General features: G+C 37.8%; 2 protein-coding genes across 2 annotated transcripts; both read left to right on the plus strand.

Annotated features, from left to right (window-relative positions):
• The first annotated feature begins 4,660 nt into the window (after positions 1–4,660).
• LOC110627037 (pollen receptor-like kinase 3) lies at positions 4,661–7,194 on the plus strand. The gene is made up of 2 exons (XM_043961669.1): positions 4,661–6,295; positions 6,403–7,194. Exons 1-2 carry the CDS (start codon positions 4,837–4,839, stop codon positions 6,981–6,983), a joined length of 2,040 nt encoding a protein of 679 aa, XP_043817604.1. The 5' UTR covers positions 4,661–4,836; the 3' UTR covers positions 6,984–7,194.
• Positions 7,195–10,748: 3,554 nt separating this feature from the next.
• On the plus strand, positions 10,749–13,433 carry LOC110627043 (exocyst complex component EXO70A1). The gene has a single exon (XM_021773264.2). The coding sequence runs from the start codon at positions 11,284–11,286 to the stop codon at positions 13,132–13,134; it is 1,851 nt and encodes a 616-aa protein (XP_021628956.1). The 5' UTR covers positions 10,749–11,283; the 3' UTR covers positions 13,135–13,433.
• The last annotated feature ends 324 nt before the right edge of the window (positions 13,434–13,757 follow it).

Raw genomic sequence — 13,757 nt, forward strand, 5'->3', positions numbered from 1 at the left:
AGAACACCTCATAATGGGTGCGAGCTTTGGGTGCTTCTCCCAAGGTAAGGGCCAGCTTCACCTTCCCTTCTACAAGTACCGGTGCTCCTCCGATCCCTTTGATGGGTGACTGGTCCCGAACCAACTGTTCCTCTGGGATTCCCATCTGCTGGAAAACCCGATATGGCAATAAGTTAACCTTACTCCCATCATCCACCAAAACCTTCTTCACCCGAAAATTATGGATGACTGCTTCAATGACAAGCGCGTCATCATGGGGCATCTGAATGCCCTGTGCATCCTCCGAAGAGAAAGCGATGGTCATGGGAGAGTGTTCAACGATCTGCATAACCTCGCCATTACTGGTCTCCCCTTCCCGGTTTCTCTTCTTTCCTCGACGGTTCATCCGTCCTCCAGTTCCTCCAACAATCATATTAATAGTCCCACTGGACCCATCATTCACTGGTCCGGCTCTAGTTCTCCTAGGCATCTGGGCTGCCGGACCGGGTTGAGGCCTCTGCCCCTCCGGTTTCTTCACAAAATTTTTGAGATGCCCCCTTTTTATCAATCTTTCAATCTCCGCGATTAACTGAAAACAGTTATTTGTATCGTGGCCATGCGTCCGGTGGTACTGACAATACTTGTCAGGATTCCTCTGATCTGCTTCCGATTTCAAAGGTTTGGGCCACTGGAGAAACTCCTTATCCTGGACAGCCATGAGCACCTCGGCTCTGGACGCATTTAATGGAGTCGGTTTCTCCGGGACCCAAGGAGGGAGCACTCTTGGTTCGAGAACCCGAGGAGGAGGAGGCCTTTGATCCCTTCTTTCCCAGGCCTGCTTGTACGGCTCAGGCCTTTTTCCACGCTTCTTCTCGTGTTTCTCCGACCTCCCCTCCTCCGGGGCTTTCTCTTTTCCTTCCCCCCTTTGGCAAATCTACTCGTTACTAAGGCGTCATCCTGCCTTATATACTTTTCCGCCCTCTTCATCAACTCGGCCAGTGAGGTCGGAGGTTTCCTGCTCAGAGAACCAAAGAACTCGGCCGAGGTTGTTCCCTTTTGCATGGCCTCTACCGCCCTTCCTTCGTCAAGCTCGGGAATCTGCAGGGCCTCCGTATTGAAACGGGCGACATACTCTCTGAGGGATTCACCAGCTTTTTGTCTCACTGTTTCCAGATAGCTCGTCTTCCTATCTGCTGGCACCCCGGCTACGAACCGGCTAATGAAGCGGGTGGCCAGATCTCTGAAACTTTTAATGCTTCCGGCCTCCAGGCTGTTGAACCATGCCTTCGCTGGCCCCGAGAGCGTTGTTGGGAACACCTTGCACATCAGAGCATCTGACAGAGTTTGCAACTCCATGAAGGTCTTATAGTTCATGACATGCTCTCTCGGGTTACCAGCTCCATTATAGGCCGCCATCGGCGGCATCATAAACTTTTTGGGAACGGTCTCCTGCTGCATTAACTTTGAGAAGGGAGAAGAAGTAGGCAAGGAGGTTTGACTCTGATCTTTCTTACCTAGCTCGGCTAGGAGCTGCTCCTTCAACCTTTTCAGCTTTTGGTTCATTTTCTCGTCTTCCGGGCTGGATCTTTTGCCCAAACTGCATTCTTCCTCCTCTGTTTCAGTTCCCGTTTCTCTGGTTGTTTCGGCAGAATAGTCGTTCACCTCTTCATTTTCTATCAACTCTTTTGCCCTTCGCCCATGAATTCGGGCCTCCGGTTCTTTCTCTTCTCCGGCATCGTGGTTGTTAGTTCGGAGGCGGGCAGAGGTAGGTTGGGGTTCATCGGTTCTGGGTTCCTCCACTACTGGGAGTGTGTTTACTGGGGTGCTAAGTCCCCTTTGTTGCATTATCTGGCCCAACCAGTGAGCAGTGGTTTGTAGCTGGAGAGCCATGGTTTGAATGTCTTGGTTAGACAGGGTCATGGTGGGAGTATTCCCTGCCAGGCTTGGCGAGGGATTAAGAGAAATAGGTGTTTGGTTATTCAACGTTGTAGGGCTAGAAAAAGAGAACTGCTGCCCATCTTGGGCAGAGCTCAGGTCATTTGGAATATTAAGGTTACTGTCTTGGTGGTTTGCCATCGTGGATCTCAGTGGGTTTTGAAAGTGAAAACTTCGGTGATGAAAAGATCTCCTTCGTTTCCCACAGACGGCGCCAATTGATGATCTAAGATCCAATAGAATAGGGTTTTACAAGGGTTTTGTATTACTGAATAAGGCCTAAGCTTTCTGAGGAGGGGACTCCTCTTTTATACATTGTCTTGCTTGCTGGTGACGTGTAAAGGTCTCTCCAGGATTGGGCCACGCGTCTCTGCCATGCGGATTCGGAGGTACTAGGGTATCAGCTGCCTGCTCCATGCGTAACGGCCTCTGATTCTCCTCGTGCGTACGTTCGAGCGGATCTGCCAGGCTGTCTGGTGAATATTTCTCTGGATCCTGGGCTGGGCCGAGAGTTGGGTCAGACGCTAAGCCTGAGTGGAGAGGGCCTGCTTCGTGTGGGCCAGGCCGGCTTGAGTGAAGAAGATGGGTCGAGCCCGACCTTAAGGATCGGATGAGCCAGACTTGTTCTGTATATCAGGTGTGTGGGCCTCTACGTCATGGGCCTTGGGCTGGGGTCAAGCCCCTGGTCCGGGGTGAAGGAATCCAGCGGTCATCAGAGAGTAAGAATTAATGCAGAGAAATAAATGCATAGAAAGTTACTTTGTTCTTCACTCGGAATCTTGGTTTGATCTTTTAGAGTAGGATGTGCTTTATCTGTGAGACTTCTGGTTTTCCCTTCTCCTTTTTGGTGGTTGGCTACTGTTGGTGGGAGGCCTCTATTTTTCATCAATGAATAACTCTTGGATTTCATACCAAGCTTACATGTTTTCATGGTGACTTTCATAGCACAAATCTGCAAAAGGAACTTTATCCATCACCCTCTCCAGGCAACTATGAAGTTGTGGGTATATCTTTAACCTAGATCATCACCTTCCATGACCTTCGCTTATCTTTAGTTGCCCTATGATCTTCCTTAGCACCGTCACCTTTGATCTATCAGTTTAATGAAATTTCTTATGTTTTGAACTCTTTTTATTTTTTACATGTTTGAGAGATGCTCGGGTAAAATGATTTTGGTCTTTTTAGATTTCAAGATTTTATGACGACAACAACAATAGTGTGAAATAATCTTATATCATTTAAATGGATCTAAAATGATTTTAAAATTATATAATATGATCCAAATATATTTGAGGCGTACTTCAATTCATATGAGACAGATTAGATATAATACTTACAATTATGAATTTAAAGAGCATAATTTAGTTTATGGATCAAATTTATACTTAGAAAAGATTTTTGTGAAAATCCAAATCTTTTGAATCTAATTAGAAAGTATAAAAGTCTATTAAATCATATGGACATATTTAAAGAAACATGTGCAATGTATGTATAATTTAATGCATGTACACAATTTAGGTAACATTGAGAGACGTGTTATATATATTATTTGGGTCTTAATAATATATTTTGTAATTATATTTGTTTGGATTAAATTTATACTATTTTATTTGTCAGTTAAGTTTATACTATTTTATTTGGTTTAGTATTGCTAGATTAGTTGTTTGGCCGCTATTAAATTTGACTAATCTTATTTGGGTAATTTAGGATTTAGTTTATATTTATTCTTTTAAAATTAAATTTAGTTTTTTCGATATAAATTCAAACTGTCCTTTGCAATTCAAACTGTCCTTTGCAAGAGAAGGACCTTTAATCAAAATTTATAATTATTCAAACTATTTGCATGCATTTATTATTACGAGAGTGTAAAATTGTACTTTTTTAATTATATCAAGAATCAAAATAAATTTATCAATTTAATTAGCGCATTTATCTTATTTTTTTTAATATTCAATTATTAACGTTCTTGTTATTCTGAAATGCCATAAACTAAAATTTATTATTAATTTTTAGAGTTATTTCATTTTATCATAAAATTTTTGGTCTTATCAATAAAGTTGGGCGTCATTAAAGAAGGATGGTTGTACTAAATTTGTTGGCCTTGCTTCATGTAGCGTCTTCTCTTAATGTGCTTAGATTTTGTTTTTGTGGTGGTTTTGGGAGAAGCTTGTGTCACATTGTTTTGGCCTTGACGACTGACAAATGCTATTTCTCTTTTTCCCTTTCCTCTTAGCTCCAAGGTATGATTTATTGGGCTTTGAGCCTTTTGTATTTAGAGCTCTATTTTTCGGAGATTCAAAAACCCATTAAGTCTTGATTAACGAAACTATTGAGTAATAATCATGAAAATTAGTTTTATACTATCTTAATGATAGATTAACTAAGTCTAATAATTAAGAATTAAATAGAAAGTATGCCAATTTTGATGTTAAAAAACTAATTGGTTAATTTGTGTTGACTTATACTTCCTAAGACGTATTTAACAGAATGCTTAATTAAACCATAATTGGCATTTAATAGCGGCTCTTTTAGCTTAATAACAACGTTGGTTAACAAACATCCAAATCAAACCAATTCGGATGCGCTAAACAATGTTGTGATTTGACAAAATTGCCCCTTGACATTTTAGTTTATCTGCTTTGTAACTTCGAAATGGAGCCATAGCCTTGGAAGGTCCTTTTCGTAAATAAATACCAACGGTTAAAACGGTTTTTTAAGCTGAACATTTTCAACCAAGAAAAATTTCCCTCTTGTCTAAGGCTTATATCTTTCAATTCTAAGGCGCTCTTGTACTTGCTCAAAACAAACACCATGAACGAACCAACGAAAATCGACACAAGGAGCGCAAAACCAGCAAAAACAACAAAACCCACAAAAATTCTACAGCCAAAGGAAGATCTCTCATTTGTTTCCACCTGAGATATGGCCTTGGATTGGCTTCTCCGGCCAGTTCTTCATGTGTTCATCATCATTTTCATATTCCAATTTACTTGTGCGCCTTCAATATCTGAATCCGAAGCCTTGATTAAGCTCAAGAGTTCTTTTACCAACGCTACTGCTCTTAGTTCTTGGGTGCCTGGATCAGCTCCTTGTGAAGGAAACACTAAGTGGAAAGGACTTGTTTGTAGCAATGGTATTGTCACAGGCATTCGCCTTGAGGAAATGGGTTTATCAGGAAAAATTGATGTTGATGCATTGGTTGATATTTCGGGACTCAGAAGTTTAAGCTTTGAATATAATTCTTTTTCGGGTTCGATTCCTGAACTCAATCGTTTAGGCTCTTTGAAGAATATATTCTTGACAGGAAACCAATTCTCAGGCGAAATCCCAGCAGAGTTCTTCTTGAAAATGGCGTCGTTGAAGAAAGTTTGGCTTGCGAATAACAAGTTTTCAGGAGAAATTCCACCATCATTACTGCACTTATCCAATCTTATTGAATTGCATCTTGAAGACAATCAGTTTAGTGGGACTATTCCACCTGTAGTGCCATCAAAATTGAAAAAATTCAATGTGTCAAATAACAAATTAAGTGGGGAAATTCCTGATGGTTTAGCCAAATTCAGCAAGTTTTCCTTCGAGGGAAATGCTGACCTTTGTGGAAAGCAGATTGGTAAAGAGTGTGCAGAAGCAGAAGCAGAAGCAGAAGCAAAAGCAAAAGCAGAAGCAGAAGCAAAAGCAGAAGCAGAAGCAGAAGCAAAAGCAAAAGCAAAAGCAAAAGCAGAAGCAGAAGCAAAAGCAAAAGCAGAAGCAGAAGCAAAAGCACCAGACGCCTTTGCACCAGCCCCTGATATGATTATTTCCACCGACAGCGTTGGTAACATTAAGAAGACAGGTGCAGGGATTATAGCATTGGCTGTCATGTTGTTTCTAATAGGAGCTGTGATAATATGTAAAATGAGGAGAAAAGATGATGATGAAGATGATGAAGAAGACGATGCAGCTGATCAGGAGATAGTAGAAGTGCAAGTTTCCCTGCCAGTTAGACAGAAAGAAGTGGACTTAAAAAAAAAACCACTACCAACTCGCAAAGCGCCACCTGCTGGTGCTGCCAGTGGCGGTGTAGGTGAATTAGTAATTATGAATGATGGAAAGGGTAATTTTGGGCTGATGGATTTGATGAAGTCTTCTGCAGAAGTGCTTGGAAATGGGGGATTGGGATCTTCATATAAAGCTTTGATGGCTAATGGTGTGACAGTGGTGGTTAAGAGATTGAGAGAAATGAATGCATTTGGAAGAGATGGATTTGATGCAGAGCTGCGAAAGCTTGGAAGGCTAAGGCATCCTAATATTTTGCCACCATTGGCTTTTCATTTTCGGAAGGATGAGAAGCTCTTGATCTATGAGTACATATCTAAAGGGAGTTTGCTCTATTTGTTGCACGGTATATATATGTATATATATATATATATATACATAGGGAACTACATTTGTGAATTTACCTGTCAATCTATCTTTTTCCATGATCTCTAACACTAGGTAATTTTTCAGGTGAAAAGGGAGCCTTGCGTTCTGAGCTCAATTGGCCTGCTCGTCTCAAGATCGTCCAAGGAATTGCCAGAGGGTTGGGCTATCTTCATACTGAACTTGCTTCCTGTGACTTGCCTCATGGAAATCTCAAATCAAGCAACATCCTCCTGAATCCTGACAATGAGCCACTGCTTGCAGAGTTTGGATTCAGTCCACTGGCCAACCCTTCAGTTGTAGGACAAGCTCTAATTGCCTATAAGGCCCCAGAAGTTACGGAATCTGGGGTATCCCCTAAATGTGATGTATACTGTTTAGGACTGGTGATTCTTGAAATCCTCACCGGAAAATATCCCCATCAATATGTTAACAATGGCACAGGTGGGATTGATCTAGCCCAGTGGGCGGAAACTACAATTTCAGAGGGGGAGGAATGTGAAATACTTGATCCAGAAATTGCAAGCTCCTCAAATTCACTTGGGGAGATGAAGCAGCTCCTCCACATCGGAGCTCTTTGTGCTGCAAGTAATCCCATGCAACGGTTAGAACTAAGAGAAGCAATTCAAAGGATAGAGATGATAAAATTGGAGAGTACTGCAGCTTAATCACGTAACTTGTCTTTGCTTTTCATGAGCAAATGTTGTACATTGTTCTAGGTAGCTCTCACTACTTTTAACAAATATTTGATGAACTCTCGTAGCTGAGAATTGTTTAGACTACACATGATAGTTTCATCTATTAATTGAGATAGCCATTTGTATTAACTTTGTTAATTAGTTTCAAACAAAAATGGAATTGATTTCGAGATTTCGAATTCCATCCCATTCCCGCTTTATACAGTTTTCAGTGCACAATTTTCTGTGAACTGGGTGAGGCCTAATTCAAACAGTTAAGTGAACCTCAAGAATGCATCCCATTGGGAGTCCCAATGTACAACTCATTCACAGATTAAAGACAAGATGATAATCGTAACTCAACAGCTGGAGCCTGGAGATACCAAATTTAAAGGATTCTAAACTGGCACACAGCAATAGCTCACCTTTTGGCTTTTGCCCTGAACATCACATATGACTTTTAAAATTTTCCAGTGCTTTCATTTAACAAATCCACTGGCTTCCGTATGCTCACTCACGGCTTCAACCAGGCCACACCCAGCCACTTGTATATATGCCTTGTTGCAGCCAGAAGCTGTCAGGATTTCTTGGATAAATATATTGCAGAAGCAGCATTTGGCCAGCTCATTCTCGAAAATCAATCACTTAAATCTGACTCGTGCAACGCCATTTTAAAACCAATTTTTTCACCTCTGGATTGTTTACGACAATAAATTAAATTATATATTCATATTTCTGAATAAGTTTTTAATTTAATCATAAAATTATTAATTTTAACTGAAATTAATCTCGTACAATTCAAATCTACTCGAAAATATCTCATCTGTAGTTATCCCTTCGTGCAAGCATGTGGCAGTAATATTAATTGAATTCATTAACTTGTTAATTAAAATTCATTAATTAATGATAAATGGGTTTTGTAGGTGGCTTAGGCGACAGGTGTAAACAGAAATGATTGGGCTATGTACAGTGTGCATTGTATCAGACAGCCAGCACGTTAGGCTCTTCATTGATTGGCTGTGCTTATTGCTTAATTAACACTTGATGTGATCTCTAATTTTCTGCTAATACAAAATGATTAACTTCTGCTTTTTATTCTTTATACCTTAATCTTCCTTCTCATTAATTTGCTAATCATATTAATCAGTAGTAGGAAAAAAAAAATCTTATTTTAATTAGTATCCAAGGCTTTTTTTGTTTCGTGTAATTTTTGTAAAGCCATTGTCTCTTATAAAAATGATACGGTGAGCATTCGGTAGATTCGATTTAAAATTTAAATTAAATAAATTAAAAATTAAAATTTTAATGTTTATAAAAATTGAATCGAACTAATTTTAATTAAAAATTAAATTAAATCAAATCGATCTGATTTGGTTCGACTCAAAATTAAAATTGAATTAAACTGAATAAATTAAAAACTAAAATTTTGATATTTATAAAAATTAAATCGAATCAATTTTGATCAGAAACTGAATCAAATCAAATCGATCTGATTCAATTTGATTCGATTCGATTTGATCAATTTAAATTTTTAATAAATTTTTTATTTTTTATACTTTATTGTTAGTATTTTAAATTTTAATTGAAATATTTTAATTTCAATATAATCTCATCTCTCTTTATTATTGAAAATAGTATATTATTATCGTTAATCAGTTCAGTTCAATTTTTTTGATTTTTTTTTCGAATTAAATTAAATCGAATCGAAATAATCAAAAGTTTTAAAATTAAAAATCGAATCGAACTAAAATAAATAAAAAATCGAATTAAAATTTTAAATTAATTCAATTTGATGAAATTTTCAGTTTGAACTTACCCTCCCAACAATCACCTTCTTTTAACTATCTAATGTTTTTTATTTTATTATTTGAAAAGTATTGATCTATTTTATTTATCTAATTAATTATTAATTATAATATTTTTTTATTTAATAACATAAATTTATTTGATAAATAATATATCTTTAATTAAAATAGGTAAAATTGAGAGGGTATTAGAATGTCAATTTCGATTTCAGTTCCTCAAGACCTTAAATTAATATACATTTTTTTATAGGTCCAACCATTCAATTGAGCAATTAATTTTCTTTTGCAAAACAATTACAGACCCCTTAAAAATGCAGTTGTTTAACTCATTTATAGAAGTACATTAACAATTTAAACGATTTATTTTGTAAAAAAACAAAAAATTGTTTCTTAATTCTACAAAATTTCTGAATGGTTTTTAAAATAAAAATAATTAAATATTTTCATTTTAAATAAAATAATTATTAAAAAAGAAATTCATCATGTGAGTTTTCACATGGATATTTTGAGTGTTAAACAATAGATTTCATAATTCAGAACCGGAACTTTTTTGGTTTCTGCAAGAGCAAGTTATCGCTTTTCTATCTGTTTTTAGCAATAACAACTTGTAGTTTTGCCAATTATAATCATTGCAAGAAGAAATAATTGTATAATTATTATGAAAGGGAAGCCCTACCCACTTTTGGTATGCTTGTACAAATCCACATAGATAATTAGTTTTCACATATCTATATTGATGTTCACGAAAAAGAAATAATTTAAATTTAACATATGAAAAATATAAAAAAAAAAAGAAAAAAAAATAAAAAAAGCGCGTTTCATAGTCGTGGTTTCTTTGTCTCTCAATTGATAAATTTTGATCTTGGTTATGGCAAAGTGATTCATTTAACTTTGATAAATTTTTTTGTTGTAGTTTGTGTATAATTTGAATTTTGATATTGGTAGTTTTCAGTAAGTGTTTTGACTGGATTTGATTTTATCTTTATTCAGGATATGCGTGCGTGTGACAGAGTCTCTAATTGTATGATTCTATTTTTGTGTCTCAAATTTTCTATTCGGTCAATTATTTTTGTGTCTCAAATTTTCTATCCGACCGATTATAATCGTGAATGGTGTGAATTGATGGATCAATTGGCGCTGGAATGTGGCACTTCCTTCTTATTACAGCTCTATAGCTCTCGAGATTGAAAAGACTGATATCAGTTTTTCTTTTTTATTTTTATTTGACGATTTTAATCCTGTTGAATATGTTATTGGTTACGTGTCGGTATTTATTTAGTTTATTTATTTTCTTTTTTATTTTTCTAGCCGTTCCTCTTTCAAAATTGTATTTTCGTTTTGAAATTTTTGACTTAGTAGGCTTGACCTTTTTCTTTAGAGTGTACAAGTATTGGCAATCTTTTTTTGGTTTGCTGCATATTGCAGAAACGAGAGACGAGATGGTGATTATTCCAACACAATTTCAAAATGGGTTGGATTTTGTTTGAGTTTCGGGCCATGAACTTTTTTTGTTTTTGAGTCAATTTGACTTTTTAATCAATTATTCTTTTGGATTTTAAATACAACTTAACTTATATATATATATAAAAATTCACATCTCACTTTTATTATCATTTAAAAACTTTTATACAATAATTAAAAAATATATTTCATAGCTCAGTAAAAAAAAGTTCATAAAGAAATATATATTTTTTGAAAAAATAATTTTAACAAAAATATCAAACAAACAGATGTTAAATCCATAAGCCTCAGCAATCAAACCAGAAATGGGCTTGGGCATCAATATCAGCATCTAAAATGGGCCCAATTGGTTGCCAGAAATCAATCCTATTAAACAATAATTTCAAACAATATATATTAAAAAGAAAGAAATACGTGGCTGTTCACCGGAATATCAAAGAGATCCCACCGACGGCGAAAAGTCAAAATTGTCAAAAAAAATTTTCCTTGGGTTTTTTGCGCTTCTATTTTTTTCCCATTTTCTCTTACAATATAATCACATTCAGACAAAAATCCTCACAGCTGCCTTCCGAGACCACACCAGGCAGCGAAGTAAAAAGCTAAAATTTCCAAGACTGTACGCAGCCTCACCATCTCACCCTCAATCAAACATCTACTCTCTGTGAACTCTGAATCCCTTCTACCATCTCCACTCCACAACCACCGTTGCCACCGTCACCGTCACCGTCACCGCTACCCAAAACCCCCACCACCTTTCCAATAGATTCTAAAATACTTTCAACCTTTGGCCTGTAGAATCAGCCTTTTTTTTTTGTTAAAGCTTTTGAATAACTTTTCGTCTTTTCCTATACTAAAGGAGAAAAAAAATCTTAACTTTTCCGTTTCCAAAATTCATCACCAACGGCCGAACAAGGCTGCTGTTAATATCTTCAAGTTTTGGAAAATATAAAGTCTTCATTTTTCTTAAAAGATCCTGCAAAAAGTTTGTATCTTTAAGCTTCTAGTGCCAAGTTGTATCCAATCATATGGAACCACCAGAGAATAGTAACGCTTGCGGTGGTGAGGTGGCTGTTGAGGATGCTCAGAAGATAATTCTCCGGTGGGATTCTACAGCGTCAGAGGAAGCCAGGGAGAGGATGATCTTCGAAGGCGACCGTGAAGAGGTTGATCGTTACTTGAAGGCTGTTGACGATATTCAAAAATCCATGTCGTCCACATCCATCTCCGATGATCAAGACAAGGTCAACAGCAACACCATCCAGATCGCTATGGCCAGACTTGAAGACGAGTTCCGCAACATACTTCTCAGCCACACAACTCCCGTTGAGTTGGACTCACTCGCCGCCGCTGATCCCAGCTCTTCAGTCCACTCCTCCGCCGCAGTTGAGTATGAAGAAGACGATCATGTGGGTGATGACGAAATCCAAGATCAAATCCAACGAGTAGATTCATCTGCGAGTAACAGCACCACGAGCTATCGATCCACTAGCAGTATTCGCGAGATCGATCTGATTCCACAGGAAGCAGTCGGCGACCTCCAGTCCATTGCCAAGCGGATGATCTCTGCTGGGTACTTGCGGGAGTGTATCCAGGTGTGTGGGAGTGTACGGAAATCTGTTGTAGACGCCAACTTCAGGAGACTCGGGATTGAGAAGCTGAGTATTGGGGATATACAGAGACTCGAGTGGGATGCATTAGAGACTAAAATCAGACGTTGGATTAGAGCAGCTAAGGTTTGTATAAGGATTTTATTCGCGAGCGAGAAGAGGCTCTGCGAACAGATTTTTGATGGGATTGGTACCGCTGTGGATGATGCTTGTTTCATGGAGACAATCAAGGGTCCAGCAATTCAGCTCTTCAATTTTGCAGAAGCTATAAGTATAAGCAGGAGATCTCCGGAGAAAATGTTCAAGATTTTGGACTTACATGATGCTTTAATGGACTTGATGCCTGACATTGAGGTGGTTTTCGAATCAAAGTCTGCTGATTCAATTCGAGTCCAGGCTGCGGAGATTTTGTCAAGATTGGCGGAGGCTGCAAGAGGGATTTTATCAGAGTTTGAGAATGCTGTTTTGCGAGAACCTTCTTTGGTTCCAGTGCCTGGAGGGACAATTCATCCCTTAACAAGGTATGTCATGAATTACATCAGTTTGATTTCAGATTATAAACAGACCTTGATCGAGCTTATTTTGTCAAAACCATCAACGGGGTCAAGATACTCCGGTGATTCAACCACCCCAGATATGGAATTTGCTGAGCTAGAGGGGAAAACCCCATTAGCCCTTCATATGATTTGGATTATTGTGATTTTGCAATTCAATTTGGATGGCAAGTCCAAGCATTACAAAGATGTATCATTAGCCCATTTGTTTATGATGAACAACGTTCACTATATTGTTCAGAAGGTTAAAGGGTCACCTGAATTGAGAGAAATGATCGGAGACGATTACTTGAGGAAACTAACAGGGAAACTCAGGCAGGCAGCCACTAGTTACCAGAGAGCTACATGGGTGAGGGTGTTATATTGCTTGAGAGATGAGGGCTTACATGTGAGTGGTGGTTTCTCTTCTGGGGTTTCAAGGAGTGCTTTGAGGGAGAGATTTAAGACATTCAATGCTATGTTTGAAGAGGTCCACAGAACTCAAGCAACATGGCTGGTACCAGATAATCAACTCAGAGAGGAGCTTAGAATATCTATATCAGAGAAGTTAATCCCAGCTTACAGGTCATTTCTTGGGAGATTCAGGAGTCATATAGAGAGTGGAAAGCACCCAGAGAACTATATGAAGTATTCAGTAGAGGATTTGGAGAGTGCTGTGTTGGATTTCTTTGAAGGGTACACTGTATCTCAGCACTTAAAGAGGAGGTCCCAGTGAATGAGTTTTGGCAGTTTATGAAGAACTAGGACACATTCTTTGAATTTTTTTGTGGGGCATTTGGGTGGATGGTGGTGCTGGTCACTTGGGAGCTGCCCTATGCTCTCCAATTATTTTCAAGCATCACTGGTTAATCTCCTGCAGATGGGAAGATCAGGTCAGGTGTAGCTCTCCAGAATAGCCAGGTCTTAGAACCTGAATGTTTCTGCACTGTAAGCATGTTGTTTGCCCTGTAACCACATTCTAGGTTTTCGTTCAATTTGTTTATAAATGAATTGTTTCATGTGTGATTTCCTTAATCTCTATGATATTGTGAAGCATTTTTTTTTTTAAAGAAAAAATTCTTTTCTAGCCTTGAAAATTTTTGTTGATCAATCTATTTTTGTCCCAAGTTAAATGCATTACCAAAAAGAAGTGGAATCTGAATGAGCATTGGTGATGTTTAGATGAAGTTTCATTATAAGGTTGCACAACTAGCAGTTGGAATCAGAGTGTGTTATTTCTGTTGAGGTTGATGAGTGGATTTCACATAAAATACATTTTCTATACAATCACTCTCCCAAAGAAAAAAAGAAGAAAAAATAAGGACTGCTGTAACGATTTTGAAGTGGCATATGATTTAA

The sequence above is a fragment of the Manihot esculenta genome, chromosome 11 (assembly GCF_001659605.2).
Source record: "Manihot esculenta cultivar AM560-2 chromosome 11, M.esculenta_v8, whole genome shotgun sequence".
NCBI lineage: Eukaryota > Viridiplantae > Streptophyta > Magnoliopsida > Malpighiales > Euphorbiaceae > Manihot > Manihot esculenta.

What these genes read in the sequence shown, in the direction of transcription:
- LOC110627037 (XM_043961669.1), top strand. Translation starts at nt 4,837, where the DNA reads ATGGCCTTGGATTGGCTTCTCCGGCCAGTTCTTCATGTGTTCATCATC. An exon ending in TTTGCTCTATTTGTTGCACG is followed by an intron (nt 6,296 to 6,402) that starts GTATATATATGT and finishes GTAATTTTTCAG; the next exon opens with GTGAAAAGGGAGCCTTGCGT.
- LOC110627043 (XM_021773264.2), top strand. Translation starts at nt 11,284, where the DNA reads ATGGAACCACCAGAGAATAGTAACGCTTGCGGTGGTGAGGTGGCTGTT.